The sequence below is a fragment of the Gadus macrocephalus genome, chromosome 6 (genome assembly GCF_031168955.1).
Source record: "Gadus macrocephalus chromosome 6, ASM3116895v1".
Taxonomy (NCBI): Eukaryota; Metazoa; Chordata; class Actinopteri; order Gadiformes; family Gadidae; genus Gadus; species Gadus macrocephalus.
Genome location: NC_082387.1, coordinates 3,400,679 through 3,415,416, shown reverse-complemented (window position 1 = coordinate 3,415,416; position 14,738 = coordinate 3,400,679). Strand labels below are relative to the sequence as shown.

General features: G+C 44.3%; 1 protein-coding gene across 2 annotated transcripts in view; it reads left to right on the top strand.

Moving 5' to 3' along the window:
* Window positions 1-14,738, top strand: part of pcsk5b (proprotein convertase subtilisin/kexin type 5b) — a 182,460-nt gene that overhangs the window by 80,374 nt on the left and 87,348 nt on the right. For both annotated transcript variants that reach the window (XM_060053052.1, XM_060053053.1), the window contains exons 12-19: window positions 1,769-1,957; window positions 3,116-3,252; window positions 3,775-3,882; window positions 4,694-4,796; window positions 7,549-7,742; window positions 8,409-8,493; window positions 10,052-10,155; window positions 10,368-10,503. In XM_060053052.1, coding sequence (XP_059909035.1) covers window positions 1,769-1,957; window positions 3,116-3,252; window positions 3,775-3,882; window positions 4,694-4,796; window positions 7,549-7,742; window positions 8,409-8,493; window positions 10,052-10,155; window positions 10,368-10,503 — 1,056 coding nt within the window. The remainder of the gene's footprint in view (window positions 1-1,768; window positions 1,958-3,115; window positions 3,253-3,774; window positions 3,883-4,693; window positions 4,797-7,548; window positions 7,743-8,408; window positions 8,494-10,051; window positions 10,156-10,367; window positions 10,504-14,738) is intronic.

The following is a 14,738-nucleotide window of genomic DNA, read 5'->3' as shown; positions in this document are numbered from 1 at the left end:
CACACCTGGGAGGGTGTGTTTTTCCAGCGTTCCCTCTCATGTCATTGCACATCCAGCTAGCTACATAACTCACACGCTCCACGTCTCATACACCCTCTGGCCGGCCCCTCTTTCTGCAGTGCGTTTGGTAATGTCTGCAATCGCTCGATTCGCTTCCCTTGGAGCGCACACACGGCCGATTTGTGTGCAGGCCGGTCCTAATCGCTGGCTGTATCTACTGTGTGCATGGTTCAGATGTCTGCCCTGCTGGTCTCAGTGTGCATGGTTCAGATGTCTGCTCTGCTGGTCTCTGTGTGCATGGTTCAGATGTCTGCTCTCCTGGTCTCTGTGTGCATGGCTCAGATTTCTGCTCTGCTACCCCCCGTGTCCAAGGTTCAGATGTCTGCGTTATGTTGTCATGGAGCCAGAGCTGTGATGTCAGCCTCGGCCTCTCTAACCACCTCAGACTTTGTCTTTCCTACGCCTGGAAAATAGAAATTGTTCCTGGTATTCCACACTCCTTGCACAAGCTTATAATGTGGTGTTTAGACCTTTGCTTGCTCTGCCATCATCACTGTAAGGTGCAATCATACCAATACCAATACCAAAAATAATAATTGTCAGGATTATATGTTCTCATTGATGTTGAATTGAATGTTAATTTGAAGTAGATTATTGTATCAAATGCCAAATTATTTAGCTATTATTTAGATGTGGCTTTCCCTGTGTAAGTACCTGGACTAGTAAGGAGTAAAAGGTTGGATGCAATGAGATTAGAAAGACGTCCTCAAAATCAACTCCTTGGAACTACGTTTTCCAAGAAGAGATCAAAGAACAAGCCTTTTTCTCTTTGCATTGCAGACTTTAAAATACTGAGTACTGAGTGTGTGTGATGACCGTGTCATAGTAGACGGCAATAGTGACTGATGAAGAGCTGAAGAAGGAACGTTTGAAATGGCTTGATTTATCGTAACAAAGTTGTGCTTGGGCTGCATTGATAGACTAGATTTTATCAGTACACAATCCCGAACAAATGTTAACACCACTGTCGAAACCCTGACAACTGAGTCTTACAAGCCCTTCTTTCCAACACATGGGCTAGAAGAAAAAACATTACAGCCTTTTTCAATTCCCCCTCCATTCTGCCAGAAGAGATCATTTTCAGGCTGTGCTTTGAGCTGCAGCCTAGATCCAGCACTGCTTGGTTTTGACCAAGAGCACCACATTATGCTGGGTGGTGTTCACCCTGGTAGAGCACCACATGATGCTTGGTAGTGCTGACCCAGAGCACCACATGATGCTGGGTGGTGGTGACCCAGAGCCCTACATGGTTCTTGTTGGTGGAGACCCAGAGCCCTACTGTACATGGTTCCAGCCTAGCATAACCCTACATGATGCTGGAGAGTATTGACTTGTAGACCAAGCTCTTCTTCAAGAGCTTTCCGGTGTTCAACAGACAAGCTTCTCTGCCAGATGCATTGAATGATGGCTTCGATGAGGTGTAGCTCACATCAGATGCATGCATATTGATAAGTCATCTCATTGGATATTTTATTGACTTTCAGTATTAGCAGTGTTTCTCCTGAAAATGCCCAACAATACAGTATACAGTTATACCAATTATATACCAGTTTAGCGCAAGCCCTGCATGTTCTGTACAAGCTTATCACATACAAATATGTTGGTTGTAATTCCCATTTTTGTCACCTTCAACCTCTGAAAACCTTTTATGCTTTAATAAATCGAGAGAAGCCAACTGACCGATTTGCCTTGACACGTGTATTTCCAGAACCATCCGATCGGAACACGTTGTGCGCTCCGTGTACAAAGCCACAGGCTGCACCGACAACCCCAACCACCGTGTCATCTACCTGGAGCACGTGGTCGTGCGCATCACCATCACGCACCCCCGCCGCGGGGACCTGTCCATCAACCTCACCTCACCCTCTGGGACCAAGTCTCAGCTGCTGGCCAACAGGTAACATGAAGGGCAACATTCAGGACATAATGAAACACACTGAGGCTCTTTGTATTCATGAACTTTAATGTTATTAAAGATGAGCTCATTGAACAAGTAAGTAGTGAGGGATGATTTTAGATTCTGTTTAATTTTAAAAGTCATGCTGAAAAGATTTATTAAACGATTAAGGCTAAACTTAGCTGTTTCAAGATTATATGAAATTGCTTGACATTTGAATGTGCCTTGCTGTTCTTAAACTCAATGATACTTTCACATCTGTCCTATGGTTTAATTACCTGGTCCCAGGCCAACCAATCAGTAATTAGTGCCTCTACAATATCTTGGACAAAAGCAAATTAGGTACCATCATTGCCGCAATTTAAGTAAATGCAGCATTTTTAGTTTAGCAACCTAATTGATTTCCACGATGTAAAGTGTGCAAAGTGTTTAAATGGACTTGCTCCTCAGCCTCTCTGTAAATACATGAACAGACTACACAGAGCTGCAGCAGATCCACCGGAGCAGCTTAAAGTGGCAACTGTAAAGAATCGTTCTGCAAAACATCTTTTGCTCACAGTTTTTTCTGTGAAAGGAGCAAAATCCTGGAACTTGCTACCTGATCACTTGAAATTTTGGTGCAAACTTCAACATGTTTAAGAGTTACCAAATCCTGGTTAATTCAGCAACAATTTTGTACTCATGTTTTGTCGTTTGTACCTATGTTACTAATGTGTTTTATTGTGTCTTGTTGTACTTAGTTTATCTTCTTTTTACCTTTTGCTTTATTGTATCTCACTGTAATCTGTTTCTTACTTTTTAATCCATTGTTTTAATCTCTTTTCATAGCTGTAGCTGTTCTCAGTTTGTCTATGTACACTGTATCTGTCCATATCAAATAATTAAGCAATATCACACGAGAGGGAGTGCTGTTGTACTGAATATCAGCAAGGCTGTGATTTTGTTGCAGGTACGAGGCCGAGTGCCAAAGATAATCACAGCCGTGCTGATATTCAGTACAACAGCACGACTTTGAGTTCGATATTGCTTTTATTCAACAGTTCTACAAGCACCAATTATTAGTTAACAATCATTACATTTGTTTATTTAATACATTTTTATTTATATTATTAACATGTCTCTGTTGTTAATCTTGGGGTCTGTGTTCTTTGTATCTAGGTTGTTTGACCATTCCTCAGAGGGCTTTAAGAACTGGGAGTTCATGACCACCCACTGTTGGGGAGAGAAGGCGGCCGGGGACTGGGTCCTGGAGATCTACGACTCGCTGTCTCAGCTCAGGAGCCAGAAAGTCCCAGGTCGGAGAGCAGCATTGACAAACCTCCTGAACCAAAAAAAACATAAAATTAAGTTATTATAAATGTATTAAATCTATATTTTTCCACCAATGGAGATTAGTACTTGGGGTCATAATATTCAGTATCAAAGTAAACAGTATTTTGTTATTCTGTATCTAGAAGTGTCTGTCTGCTGTATACGTGATTATCCATGTATTTTTTCTGTGTGTGCTTGTTCTCCATCTCATCTTAATTATTTGAATTTGAAATTAAACTATACCTTGTGCCCAGGGGAGCATTGGTATAAACATGCAGGTCTTTGGCCTGCTTCCTTTGTAGTAAACTTTTATAATCACCCAGCATATAATGGTATCTAAACACCATACAAACGGCTCGCAAAACCTATTAGCTGGAGGTTATCTTGAGCTGCTAAACCCACACCCTAACCCCTGCGAATGAGTTGCTGGATCAGTATTTCCTGTATCCTTATGCGGTAAAAGTAAATTGATTGTCTGTAAATGTTTTCATGTCATCTCTCTGAAGGCAAACTGAAGGAGTGGTCTCTGGTGCTTTATGGAACCTCGGTGCACCCGTACTCCTCACCACACAGCGAGAAACCCCGGTCCATGGACCCTCCTGTGGAGTTCAACGGTATGAGGACCCAATGAGATGGAGAATAGCATCATGATATCACCAGAATAAGTCTGAATATACAATGTAAAATTGCATCACGACATTACCAGAATCAGTCAGCATAAAGGATTTAAAATTGTATCATGACATTACCACAATCAGTCAGCATAAAGGATTTAAAATTGTATGACATCAACAGAATTAGTCAGCATAAAGGATGTCGATATTTTTCTATGTCATCATCAACCACTTATGTCAAGTATTACAACTATATAAAATAACTTTAATATATCAAAATAATGATCTACGGCCAGGTGGGCCTACTGGCCTACTCCAGTTTGCTAACAAATGCAAAATGTGCTTTGATACAAGGGTTAGCCTATGCCCACATAACTGGTAGAATAGCTTGTCGTTTCTCAAGTTTGTATACTTTACTTGTTATAGTTAGAGGCACAACACCAGAGAACTACACAGACTTGTGCGTTTATCTTTAATAATACTTGAAGTGTACATCAAGCAATGCCCGCAGACATAAGTCTGCAGACACAAGTCTGGGCAGTCATTACTGATGAGTTGGGCTTTAGAAATTTATCAAAATGCATCACGCCGGATATAAAGTCAGAGGTTCTGCTCTATCACATCAAAGGCAGAAAAATGCTTTGTCAGGGCTGTTGTCCCAAGAGTTTTTTTTTGTGTGTGTGTGTGTGTGTGTGTGTGTGTGTGTGTGTGTGTGTGTGTGTGTGTGTGTGTGTGTGTGTGTGTGTGTGTGTGTGTGTGTGTGTGTGTGTGTGTGTGTGTGTGTGTGTGTGTGTGTGTGTCCTGCCTTCAGGCCCATGTCACTCTGAATGCAATGAGAATGGCTGCGAGGGCCCAGGACCCCACCACTGCATCAACTGCCTCCACTACTTCTTCAAGTTCAAGAACAACACAAGGTAAGCAGCTTTTGAAATATTTCATGTACTTTTAGACTACACCCTGTAGTGAGCTGTTTCAAGGCAGTTATTATTTCCCAAGTGGGATCATGTTCGGTGCATTTTCTTTGCCGCTTCACAATGTTAATGTACCAAAGGTTTTGACAAACAGTACTTTAATTATATAATCTTCACAATCAGTAAGTAATCAAGTAGTCCTATATGTTTCCCATAATTTTGGTGAGGATCTCTAAGAACGCAAAGTCCTTTTTGAGGAGATTACTCTTCTCACAATCCTTTGATTTCTGTACATGTGTGTTTGCGTGTGTGCGTGCGTGTGCTTGCGCAATCATGCAGTCTAAAGTTATTCAAGTGAGTGCCTTTGTGTATTCGTGTGTTGGGTCAGGTGGGACCTGGGTGAACAATGTTTGGGTTTGGGTGTGTTTTTGCTGTCTGAGGATCAAAGGCTAGTTGTATCTGCCTTTTGTGTCTTTGGCTATGGGTGCTAATAAAAGGCTAGCCCAGCAGCTAACCTGGCAGCAGGTTACCTAATCATTATTGTGCCTTTTAAAGATTCTGCAACCTTTTGTACTTCAATGGGGACTGAGAGATGAATAAAGCCTGTCGTTGTGGGGGTGGTTCAGGTAATTACATCCTTCCATAAGTCTTAGATAAACACACACAGATTAGAGTCAGACACGGTTGTGTGCGTGTCGCACAAACTGAAGACGAATTGGTTAAGTCTAAGTGAGGGTGATGACTGGTCAGGGTTAGGTTAGGGTGTTTGGGCAAGTCTAGGTTAAGGTGTTAGTGGTCATGACTAGGTTAAGGTGTTTCATCAAGTCTAGGTTAAGGTATTTTTAATGCTCATGACTAGGTTAAGATGTTTGGTTACGTCTAGTTTAAGGTGATCGTAATGGTCACTACTAGGTTAAAATGTTTGGTCATGTTAATGTATTTTTCATGGTTATGACTAGGTTAAGGTGTTAATGCTCATGATCAACACCTAGGTTAAGTTGTTGCTTACGGTCATGATGTTAAGGTGTAGGTTCATGTCTAGGTTAAACTGTTAATGGTAATGACTAGATGATTGTGTTTAGTTATGCAGCTGTGTTTTAGAAAGGGAATTTATGTCATCAAGAGTGTGGAATGTCATCTGCATTTCATTACAGCAGTTTAATAGTCCAGCATTTGGTGGTCAATCGCACGGTAATCCTTTCAGAGTTCATACCCGCACAGATACCAAAACACGTGCGCACGCGCGCGCACACACACACACACACACAGGTATTTAACTTTTAGTTATTCTGGAGTTCTTCCGCAATAGGGGCCCGCATGACCCAGAGGTGAGCATGGCGGCAGATCGCCAAATGTTCCACCACCTGTTAACTATATAGCAACGGCACGCACCCCTTCTCCCGTCTTCCACCCTCCAGCCCATACCGTGTCAGCGTGCTAAAATGGTGTTAACATTGGAGACCATATGTGTACCGACGCATGTCTCACACCCCCAACCCCCTCATGTCTTCTTCACACCACGCACACATGCATATACACAGTCACATAGATTTATAAATCTATGTGACTGTGTTTCTTAACCACATCAGGACCTGCCTCCCTTCCTCCTTCGACCCTCACCAGTTCGCCTACAGAGCGAACACTTCGGCAGAGGACGCAATGGCCATCACACTCCACACCGCGCTGAGCCACCTGGAACACCGGGAGAGCTACATCAGGATGCTCTTCATTGACTACAGCTCGGCTTTTAACACTATCATCCCTGACATCCTGGTCAGCAAACTGTCTGACTTGGGACGCCCCCCACTTACCTACTCCTGGATTAAGGACTTCCTCAGCAACCGACCCCAGACAAACTGGGACACCACCTGTCCACCACACACACAATAAGCACGGGCTCCCCACAAGGTAGTTTGCTGAGCCCGCTGCGTTACACCCTCTACACCATGGACTGCAGACCCGCCCACTCTAGTAACACCATCGTTAAGTTTGCGGATGACACGACAATGGTGGGACTGATCACGGAGGGAGACGAGTCTGCCTACAGGGACGAAGTCCTGAAACTGTTGAGTGGTGCTCATCAAACAACATGTCTCTGAACACCAAAAATACCAAAGAAATCATCCTGGACTTCAGGAAACAAAGGACAGATCCATCTCCCCTCTACATACACAGTGAATTTGTGGGGAGGGTCCACACCACCACCTTCCTGTGCACTGTGATCTCTGATAACCTTTCCTGGTCTGCAAACACCTCAGCTGTCAATCAGAAGGCACAGCAGCGTCTGCACTTCCGGAGAGTACTCAGGAAAAATAACATCTGTGAGAAGCTGCTGGTTACTTTCTATCGCTCCACCATTGAGAGAATCCTAACCTACTGCATCACGGTGTGGTTCACCAACTGCACAGAGGCAGATAGGAAGATTGACCACAGCGAGTGGTCAAGACGGCACAAAGAAATATCGGATGCCCCTTCCCTTCCCTCAGAGACATTTACTCTTCCCACTATTGACTTTATGCTTTTGGCTTTATCTAGTTTTGAATTGTCCCAATTCTACAATGGCGGAAATGGTTTGTGTTGTTTTGGTCCTCCAGATGGACCTATGAATGGATTTCTGTATGTTTTTTTTAAGTAATTTGGTATTGGCTCCTCCAAACGCAGGAGTTGTCTGGAGTAGGGGCCGTAACGGGGCATTAGGACTAGAGTGGTTAAAGTAGCTGATGGTCCATGGTCTCGCTCCTTCACCTCCTTCCAGGATGTGCGTGTCCGAGTGCCCCAGTGGGTTCTTCCGTGATGACAGACGTCGCTGCAAGAAGTGCTCCTCGCTGTGTGAGATGTGCGTTGGTAGCCGTAGTGACCAGTGTACCACATGCAGGCCAGGCTTCCATCTCAACGAGGGCTCCAACACCTGCGTGGCCAGCTGCTCAGATAGTTTCTTCCTTGATCATGGTACGACACACACACATGCACGCACGCACACACGACACACACACACACAGAGACTCACACGCACACACACAGAGAGACTCACACGCACACAAACAGACAAACACAGAGGGCTGTACCCTAGTAGTTGACTGGTCCGTTGATTATAGGAGAAGTAATGCCTCCCTAGGAGTTGACGGGCAAGTGCCGCACAGATGAAAAAACGAGCAGTGCATGTTAACTCTAACCAAAGTCCTGTTTGGTATAAAATGGATGGGCGTGATTGTATCCAACAAATGGATCAGTCAAGGACTCTTAATCGACAGCGTATTCAGCTTGTCAAACAGAGTTAAAATCTGAAACCTTTTTGCTATTCACACTCTGTAATGAAGCAATCCTAAAGACGCAACGTGAAATGGACTGAACCACCCGGCTTGCTTTCCATCTGGTTTACCATGATGGAGTGTAAAACTGTAATAGTTTGTATTTTAACCAGTGATAATCGATTTTAACTAGAAGTCTACTTGAAAAATTTGGTTTAGCCCTACACGAACATGCACACTGTTCATGGTAGGCCGAAGATGGTAAGTTCCGCCCAATATCTGATGATAAACCAACAAAATACCGTTATTCTGATTTGGAGGACTGCTCTGGTTTCCATTAGTCATGTCTGACTCTGTCCTCCACCAGACTCCAACATCTGCCGGAGGTGTACAGAGAGCTGCAAAAGGTGCTCGGCTGCCAACATCTGCACGGAGTGTAAACCTGGAATGAGGTGAGGCCAAGGGACCACCCCACACACATGGGCAGGTCCTAGGATTTAGAGTTCTCTGTCGGGCCGGGGGCCCGAAAGGGGTATGGAGCAGTACTCATTTACGTACTTATATATCAGAAGAAACAGTGCAATTGTGAAGGTCCCCTTTAACAGTTTATTTAGCTGATGTTGTTTATTACTGTAAAGATTGGTTTAAAAATTGTGTTGGGGCCTACTTGTATCTCACTACGGCTGTTATAGGCTGATACAAAACGCTCCTTCTTAAAATAACTGCTTCATTACCGCAGCCTTCAAACCCATCCCGACCCAGGAGGTTTCTGTCTATGAATCAGTCTAGAGAGAACGATGGTGGAGCAGTGGGTTAAATGAGTAGAATCAGGATTCATGGACCAGCACAATGCTTCTTCTACCTTCCAACTTGGCAATTATATTGTATTTAGTTTGGGGTCCTGCCCTCCAGGCCACTTTACCCCATGTGTTGTTGGACATACCCTGAAAATACCAGCAAAGACAAAAATGTATACTGATTGACTGTAAATAAAGAAATAAACTAGGGAAACTACCGTTGCCTTCTCCCCCATGGACCCCTCAAGCCTCAATTGACTCAGCAAGGGTTGGTTTATTGCCTAGTAACTCCTGATGGCTCTTTAAGACGGCTCTTATAACATGTCCACACCAAGTGTTCTGGTTTTTAAAACAACCCGGTCAGGACGTGGTAATGGGGGGTCACAACATACAAGACCGAAAACATGACAAACAAACAAAACATCTCGCTCAGGTTCTCTCTTCCCCCAGCCCCTTACCGTCCCTATATTCACCGTTCATGTGTGTGTAGGGGGGACCCAATCTACAATGGAGAGTACCTGGGGTGGACCTCACCTAGAATGGAGAGTAGCTGGGGGGGGACCTCACCTAGAATAGATTGTTACTGGGGGGGGACCTCACCTAGAATAGATTGTTACTGGGGGAACCTAACCTAGAATAGAGTGTTACTGGGGGGGACCTAACCTAGAATAGAGTGTTACTGGGGGGGACCTAACCTAGAATAGAATGTTACTGGGGGGGACCTAACCTAGAATAGAATGTTACTGGGGGGGACCTAACCTAGAATAGCGCGTTACTGGGGGGACCTAGAACATTGAGTGTTTCTTGGAAATGTTGGCTAACGGGGCCCATCTGGTCTTCAGCTTAATGCAGAGAACCCAACCAATGGCCTGCTCCAACTGGGAGCAACAACCTGAAACCCCCCTCGATCCATTAGTCACAACTAAGCATATCCTTTCTCCTTCTCAGTCTCTGCTTCATATTAACTAACTTCAAAAAGCAAAAATGAATCCCAAGAAAAAAGCTTATTTTAAATAATGTACCGATTAATATAGAGATTAATTGTTTCAAGTCATTAAACAAGATACAATCTTTTGTGTGTTGGCAACAGTTGGCCTTCAGTACTTAAACTATTTAAATGTGGCTTAATTTAAACTCAGTTTTGCTGACTGCTGTTTGTTCTGGCATCAGCTGGAATGGGCAGTGTTAATGCTTTCCATCTCTATGTGTCAAGTCTCCAAGGAAACAAGTGTCAGGTGACCTGTGACCCCGGGACGTATTACAACGGTCACAGACGGGCGTGTGAGACCTGCAACCAGGCCTGTGCCAGCTGTGCAGGTAACCCGCCCGCCATGTCCCATCTTTGTTTCAGTTTAAATCCTTCCTTCTTTTATTGTCAATCTCATGGACATCATTTTTTTTTAAATTATTATTTATCCAAGTGAAAGATACATCATCTGCTATCCGGTCATCTGTTATGCTATTAATTAGCTACAGTTCCAGTGTGTGGCTGTGGTCTGTTTATAAATGAAGGTGTATTTGACTTGTAGGGACGGGCGTTGATGGATGCACCAAGTGCGCTGAAGGCTACATGATGGAGGAATGGCGCTGCGTCCTGACCTGCAGCATCGGCTACTACCGGGCAGAGCAGACAACCGACGGACAGCACCAGAGGACCTGCAAGCGGTGAGGCCTCACACCTCTCGGACAAACGCTGCAAAAAGTCCACGCGATGAGTTAGACCAGGGGTGTCAAACTCATTTTAGCTCAGGGGCCACATGGAGGATAATCTATTCCCAAGTGGGCCGGACCGGTAATAATATGGCATAATTATGTAAAATTAAACATGCTGTGAGCACACCAAACACAGGTTTCCCATTTACTTCCGTGAATAAAAAGGACGATGACCATTTTTCTTGGAAGATTCTGCACTTTTCGTCTTTTTGACAGAGACATTTTGGGGCAATGAGAGTGCCAAAGCGCATAATGTTGAAAGTATAAGGCAGAACGACAAGGTAGCTCCGGGCTAGCTGCACTACCTGTTTATACTTGCTCCCTGCACAGCCCCGGTATAAAGTTTGCTTGCTTAACATAATTGCTATTGCGACTTCTAGTGGACACATTAAGAACAGCAGTTTCCTTCATTGAAAAATAGCAGATCATTTTACGTTACATTCCAAAGCGACTTCCAGTTACACACAATTGTCCAGTAGTTCAATGTACAACAAATTAATCAGTGACAGTCAATGCAATCCATGTAATGCTAGGAAGGATTTTTATAAAAAAAATTATAACTTTTTTTTTATTATTATTTTTTTTTACAATACTGTACTTCACAAAATCATCTCGCGGGCCGGATTAAACCCGTTCGCGGGCCTGATCCGGCCCGCGGGCCGTACGTTTGACACCCCTGAGTTAGACCATGGTTTCTCAACGGGGCCGGTACCGCCCCCTGGGGGGCGTTCGCGCAACCTAGGGGAGGGATGCCGAGATCGTTTATTGGCCTGTGGCATGTGCCACCGCGACCACTGACATACCATGGCATATGCCGTTCAGGAACGGTAACTGCCGTTCTGGAACGGCACATGCCGTTCAGGAACGGTAACTGCCGTTCAGGAACGGTAACTGCCGTTCTGGAACGGCACATGCCGTTTAGGAACGGTAACTGCCGTTCTGGAACGGCACATGCCGTTCTGAAACGGTAACTGCCGTTCTGGAACGGCACATGCCGTTCTGAAACGGCACATGCCGTTTAGGAACGGTAACTGCCGTTCTGGAACGGCACATGCCGTTCTGAAACGGTAACTGCCGTTCTGGAACGGCACATGCCGTTCTGAAACGGCACATGCCGTTCTGGAACGGTAACTGCCGTTCTGGAGCGGTAACTGCCGTTCTGGAGCGGCACATGCCGTTCTGGAGCGGCACATGCCGTTCTGGAACGGCACATGCCGTTCTGAAACGGTAACTGCCGTTCTGGAACGGCACATGCCGTTCTGAAACGGTAACTGCCGTTCTGAAACGGTAACTGCCGTTCTGGAACGGCACATGCCGTTCTGAAACGGTAACTGCCGTTCTGGAACGGCACATGCCGTTCTGAAACGGTAACTGCCGTTCTGGAACGGCACATGCCGTTCTGAAACGGTAATATATATTTGGTCTTTATTGACACTATATCACAACATAACGCCGTAAATAAAGGGATTTATACGTTTCTCTCGTCCGTTCTGATATTCGCGACCTGTTTGTTGTTGCTTTTGAAATGACAAATGCTTTTGAAAACAGCCGGACTTGCTCCGGTGACGGTAGTTAGCCTAGCCACCTAAACAGTCAGTTTAGGTGGGTATAGAGCTATAGTCTTTTGCTGTGTTCCAATATCCATACTACCCGTACTCATTATACTTAGTTTGAGTACGTAGGGCGTTGCAATTAAGTTCAGGGCGAAAGAAAGTGTACAGAAAGGACCCGGGTGGTATACTGAAAACGGTCAAACCGCGGAGTGTGGATTGATGTACTCTACGGCAGCCATCTTAGCTATGTAGCAGAAGAGGCGGAGCCAGGCTGGACCAACTACGGCGCATTTTCTTCAATAGGTCCATGCATTTTCCACATAGCCTGCATTAATGGAGTCATTTTGTAGTTTTAGCAGCTTTTTATAACTACTATGTGTAAAGAGTTCACTGTTCAAAGCGGGATGTTTACTGCGGGGGAGGAGCCGCGGCGGCAGTTGCGATCGTAGTTTCCGGTTAGTGCATTTTTCCGCTCGTGTTTTATCAAGGTGTTGCCTATATAGCCTACTGTATGACTGCTTCAGCTCATAACTATTCAACAGGCCAAATATTAAGTTTTGCATTTGTTCTTATTGGTGTTTAACCAAAAAATGTATGTAGGCCTACAGGTTTCTATCATTTAACACTGATCCAGTGTCATAAACCATACTATACCGACATGATCCAGTGGCATATAGGCCAACCGTTTTTCCGCTGGCAAGCCAATTGTGTTAATCGGAAGTTCCATTTCCTACTGGAACCACAGATTTTCCGCTGGCATGCCACTCATGTAAAATGGTATTACCAGATTATACTGGCACCTACCGTTTTTCCGCTGGCATGCCACTCATGTAAAATGGTAATTACCATTTCGTACTGGCTCCTACCGTTTTTCCACTGGCATATGCCACACCTTTCCTGTGGTATTTGCCCGTTCATACACGCATACCACTCATGATTCACAGCTACATAATCATTCGTATAACAAAATACATACAAATTTTTGTTTGGCATACATGATGAAAACATAAATTAACAATGTCAAGTAAAATAAGCAAAAAACAATTGAATAAAGAAGTGTGTAAACAAATCTGTGTTTATTTATGGAGGATGGTTGGGAGTAGAGGGGGCAATGGTGAATGTGGCGGGCAGGCTCGGTCTAGGCTCGGTCTTCTTTCGTGGGTCGGTAATTCTATGGTGATGTGAAACAACACATTACTATGTCTGAATTTACTTATTAAAAATTATCAAAGCAAAAAGTTTGATAAGGCTGACCTCAGCATTCAGGCCTTTCATCATCTCAGATGCATGGTGTCTCCTCAGAGTCGCACAACGGTTGAGGGTTAGAAACACATCATTTATTTTACTGTTGACTGTATTAACTGTTCCTGTTTAACATTCAACGTTTGCACTTAGGTTCTTCAAATTACAGTGTGCATCTTATAAAAAAGAAAGTTATTATTTCATGTCACTGCTGCTGTACATATTCAAGAATAATAAAAAGCTTTAAATGTATCCTTGACTCTTGGTTACTTTATCAAAGTATTTACAATTTATTTTCTAGGGACTACATTTGAAAATGTTTGTTATGCTGCACACATAATTCCAATATCATCTAACCGGTCCACCTGTGAAAGTGGAACAACAGTAGTCAGAATTCTGAAAATTATTCTTTCTATGTGTATCTATGAAATCCTCCAAGGCAAAGAACATGGCTAGCTGGGTGCTACGCACTTTCACCTCCAGGGATGTAGCCAACATGATGCTACTCTACAAATCCTATGTGCGGTCCCACCTGGAATACTGCTGTCCACTGTGGTCTCCTCACCTGCAGTGCGATATTACCCAACTTGAAGCAGTCCAAAGATCCTTTACTGCGAAGATTCAGGGACTTGGATCGTCAAACTACTGGGATCGACTCCATCGCCTATCCATGTACTCCCTCCAACGGCGGCGTGAGAGATACACCATCATCCTAGTTTGGAAGATCTACAACAACATCATCCCGAATGCTGTGAACCTCGACTTTCGCGAGACCTCACGGCACGGCACTTCCTGCATACGGCCACTAGGATCATCGAAATACAGCAGCATTAACACCTTGAGGTTCCACTCATTTGCCTCGAGAGCCTCAGCACTGTATAACGTGGTCCCTCCTAGCATCAAAGTGCACACATCTCTGGCTACTTTCAAGTCAGCACTTGATGCGTTCCTTCACACTTTGACACTCCACCAACACCTGGGTACACTGGACAGAACAGGAACTCAATGTTGGAGTGGGCCGGTAGCACGTGTCTGTAACGTTGCTACAACACTGGCGGTGGAGATGCGAGACATCTTGGCCTGAGCCCTCCAGCTCACAACCAACCCAAGAAAACCCAAGAAAAATCCTAACGTTTGACAAACGCCTTGATGTTTCCACTTCTTGAGCAGACAGCTGCTTTTTTCCTGTGGTAAAGTGAGGCATCCTCAATGTAGCACCACATCTCTGATGGTAAAACCAAGATCACGATGGTTAGCCAGTTCACTGTAAATGTCCTTTGATAGATCGTGGTTCTACCATCAGAGATGTGGTGCTACATTGAGAAACATCAAGGCGTTTGTCAAACGTTAGGATACACATTGAAAGAATAATTTTATGAATTCTGACTACTG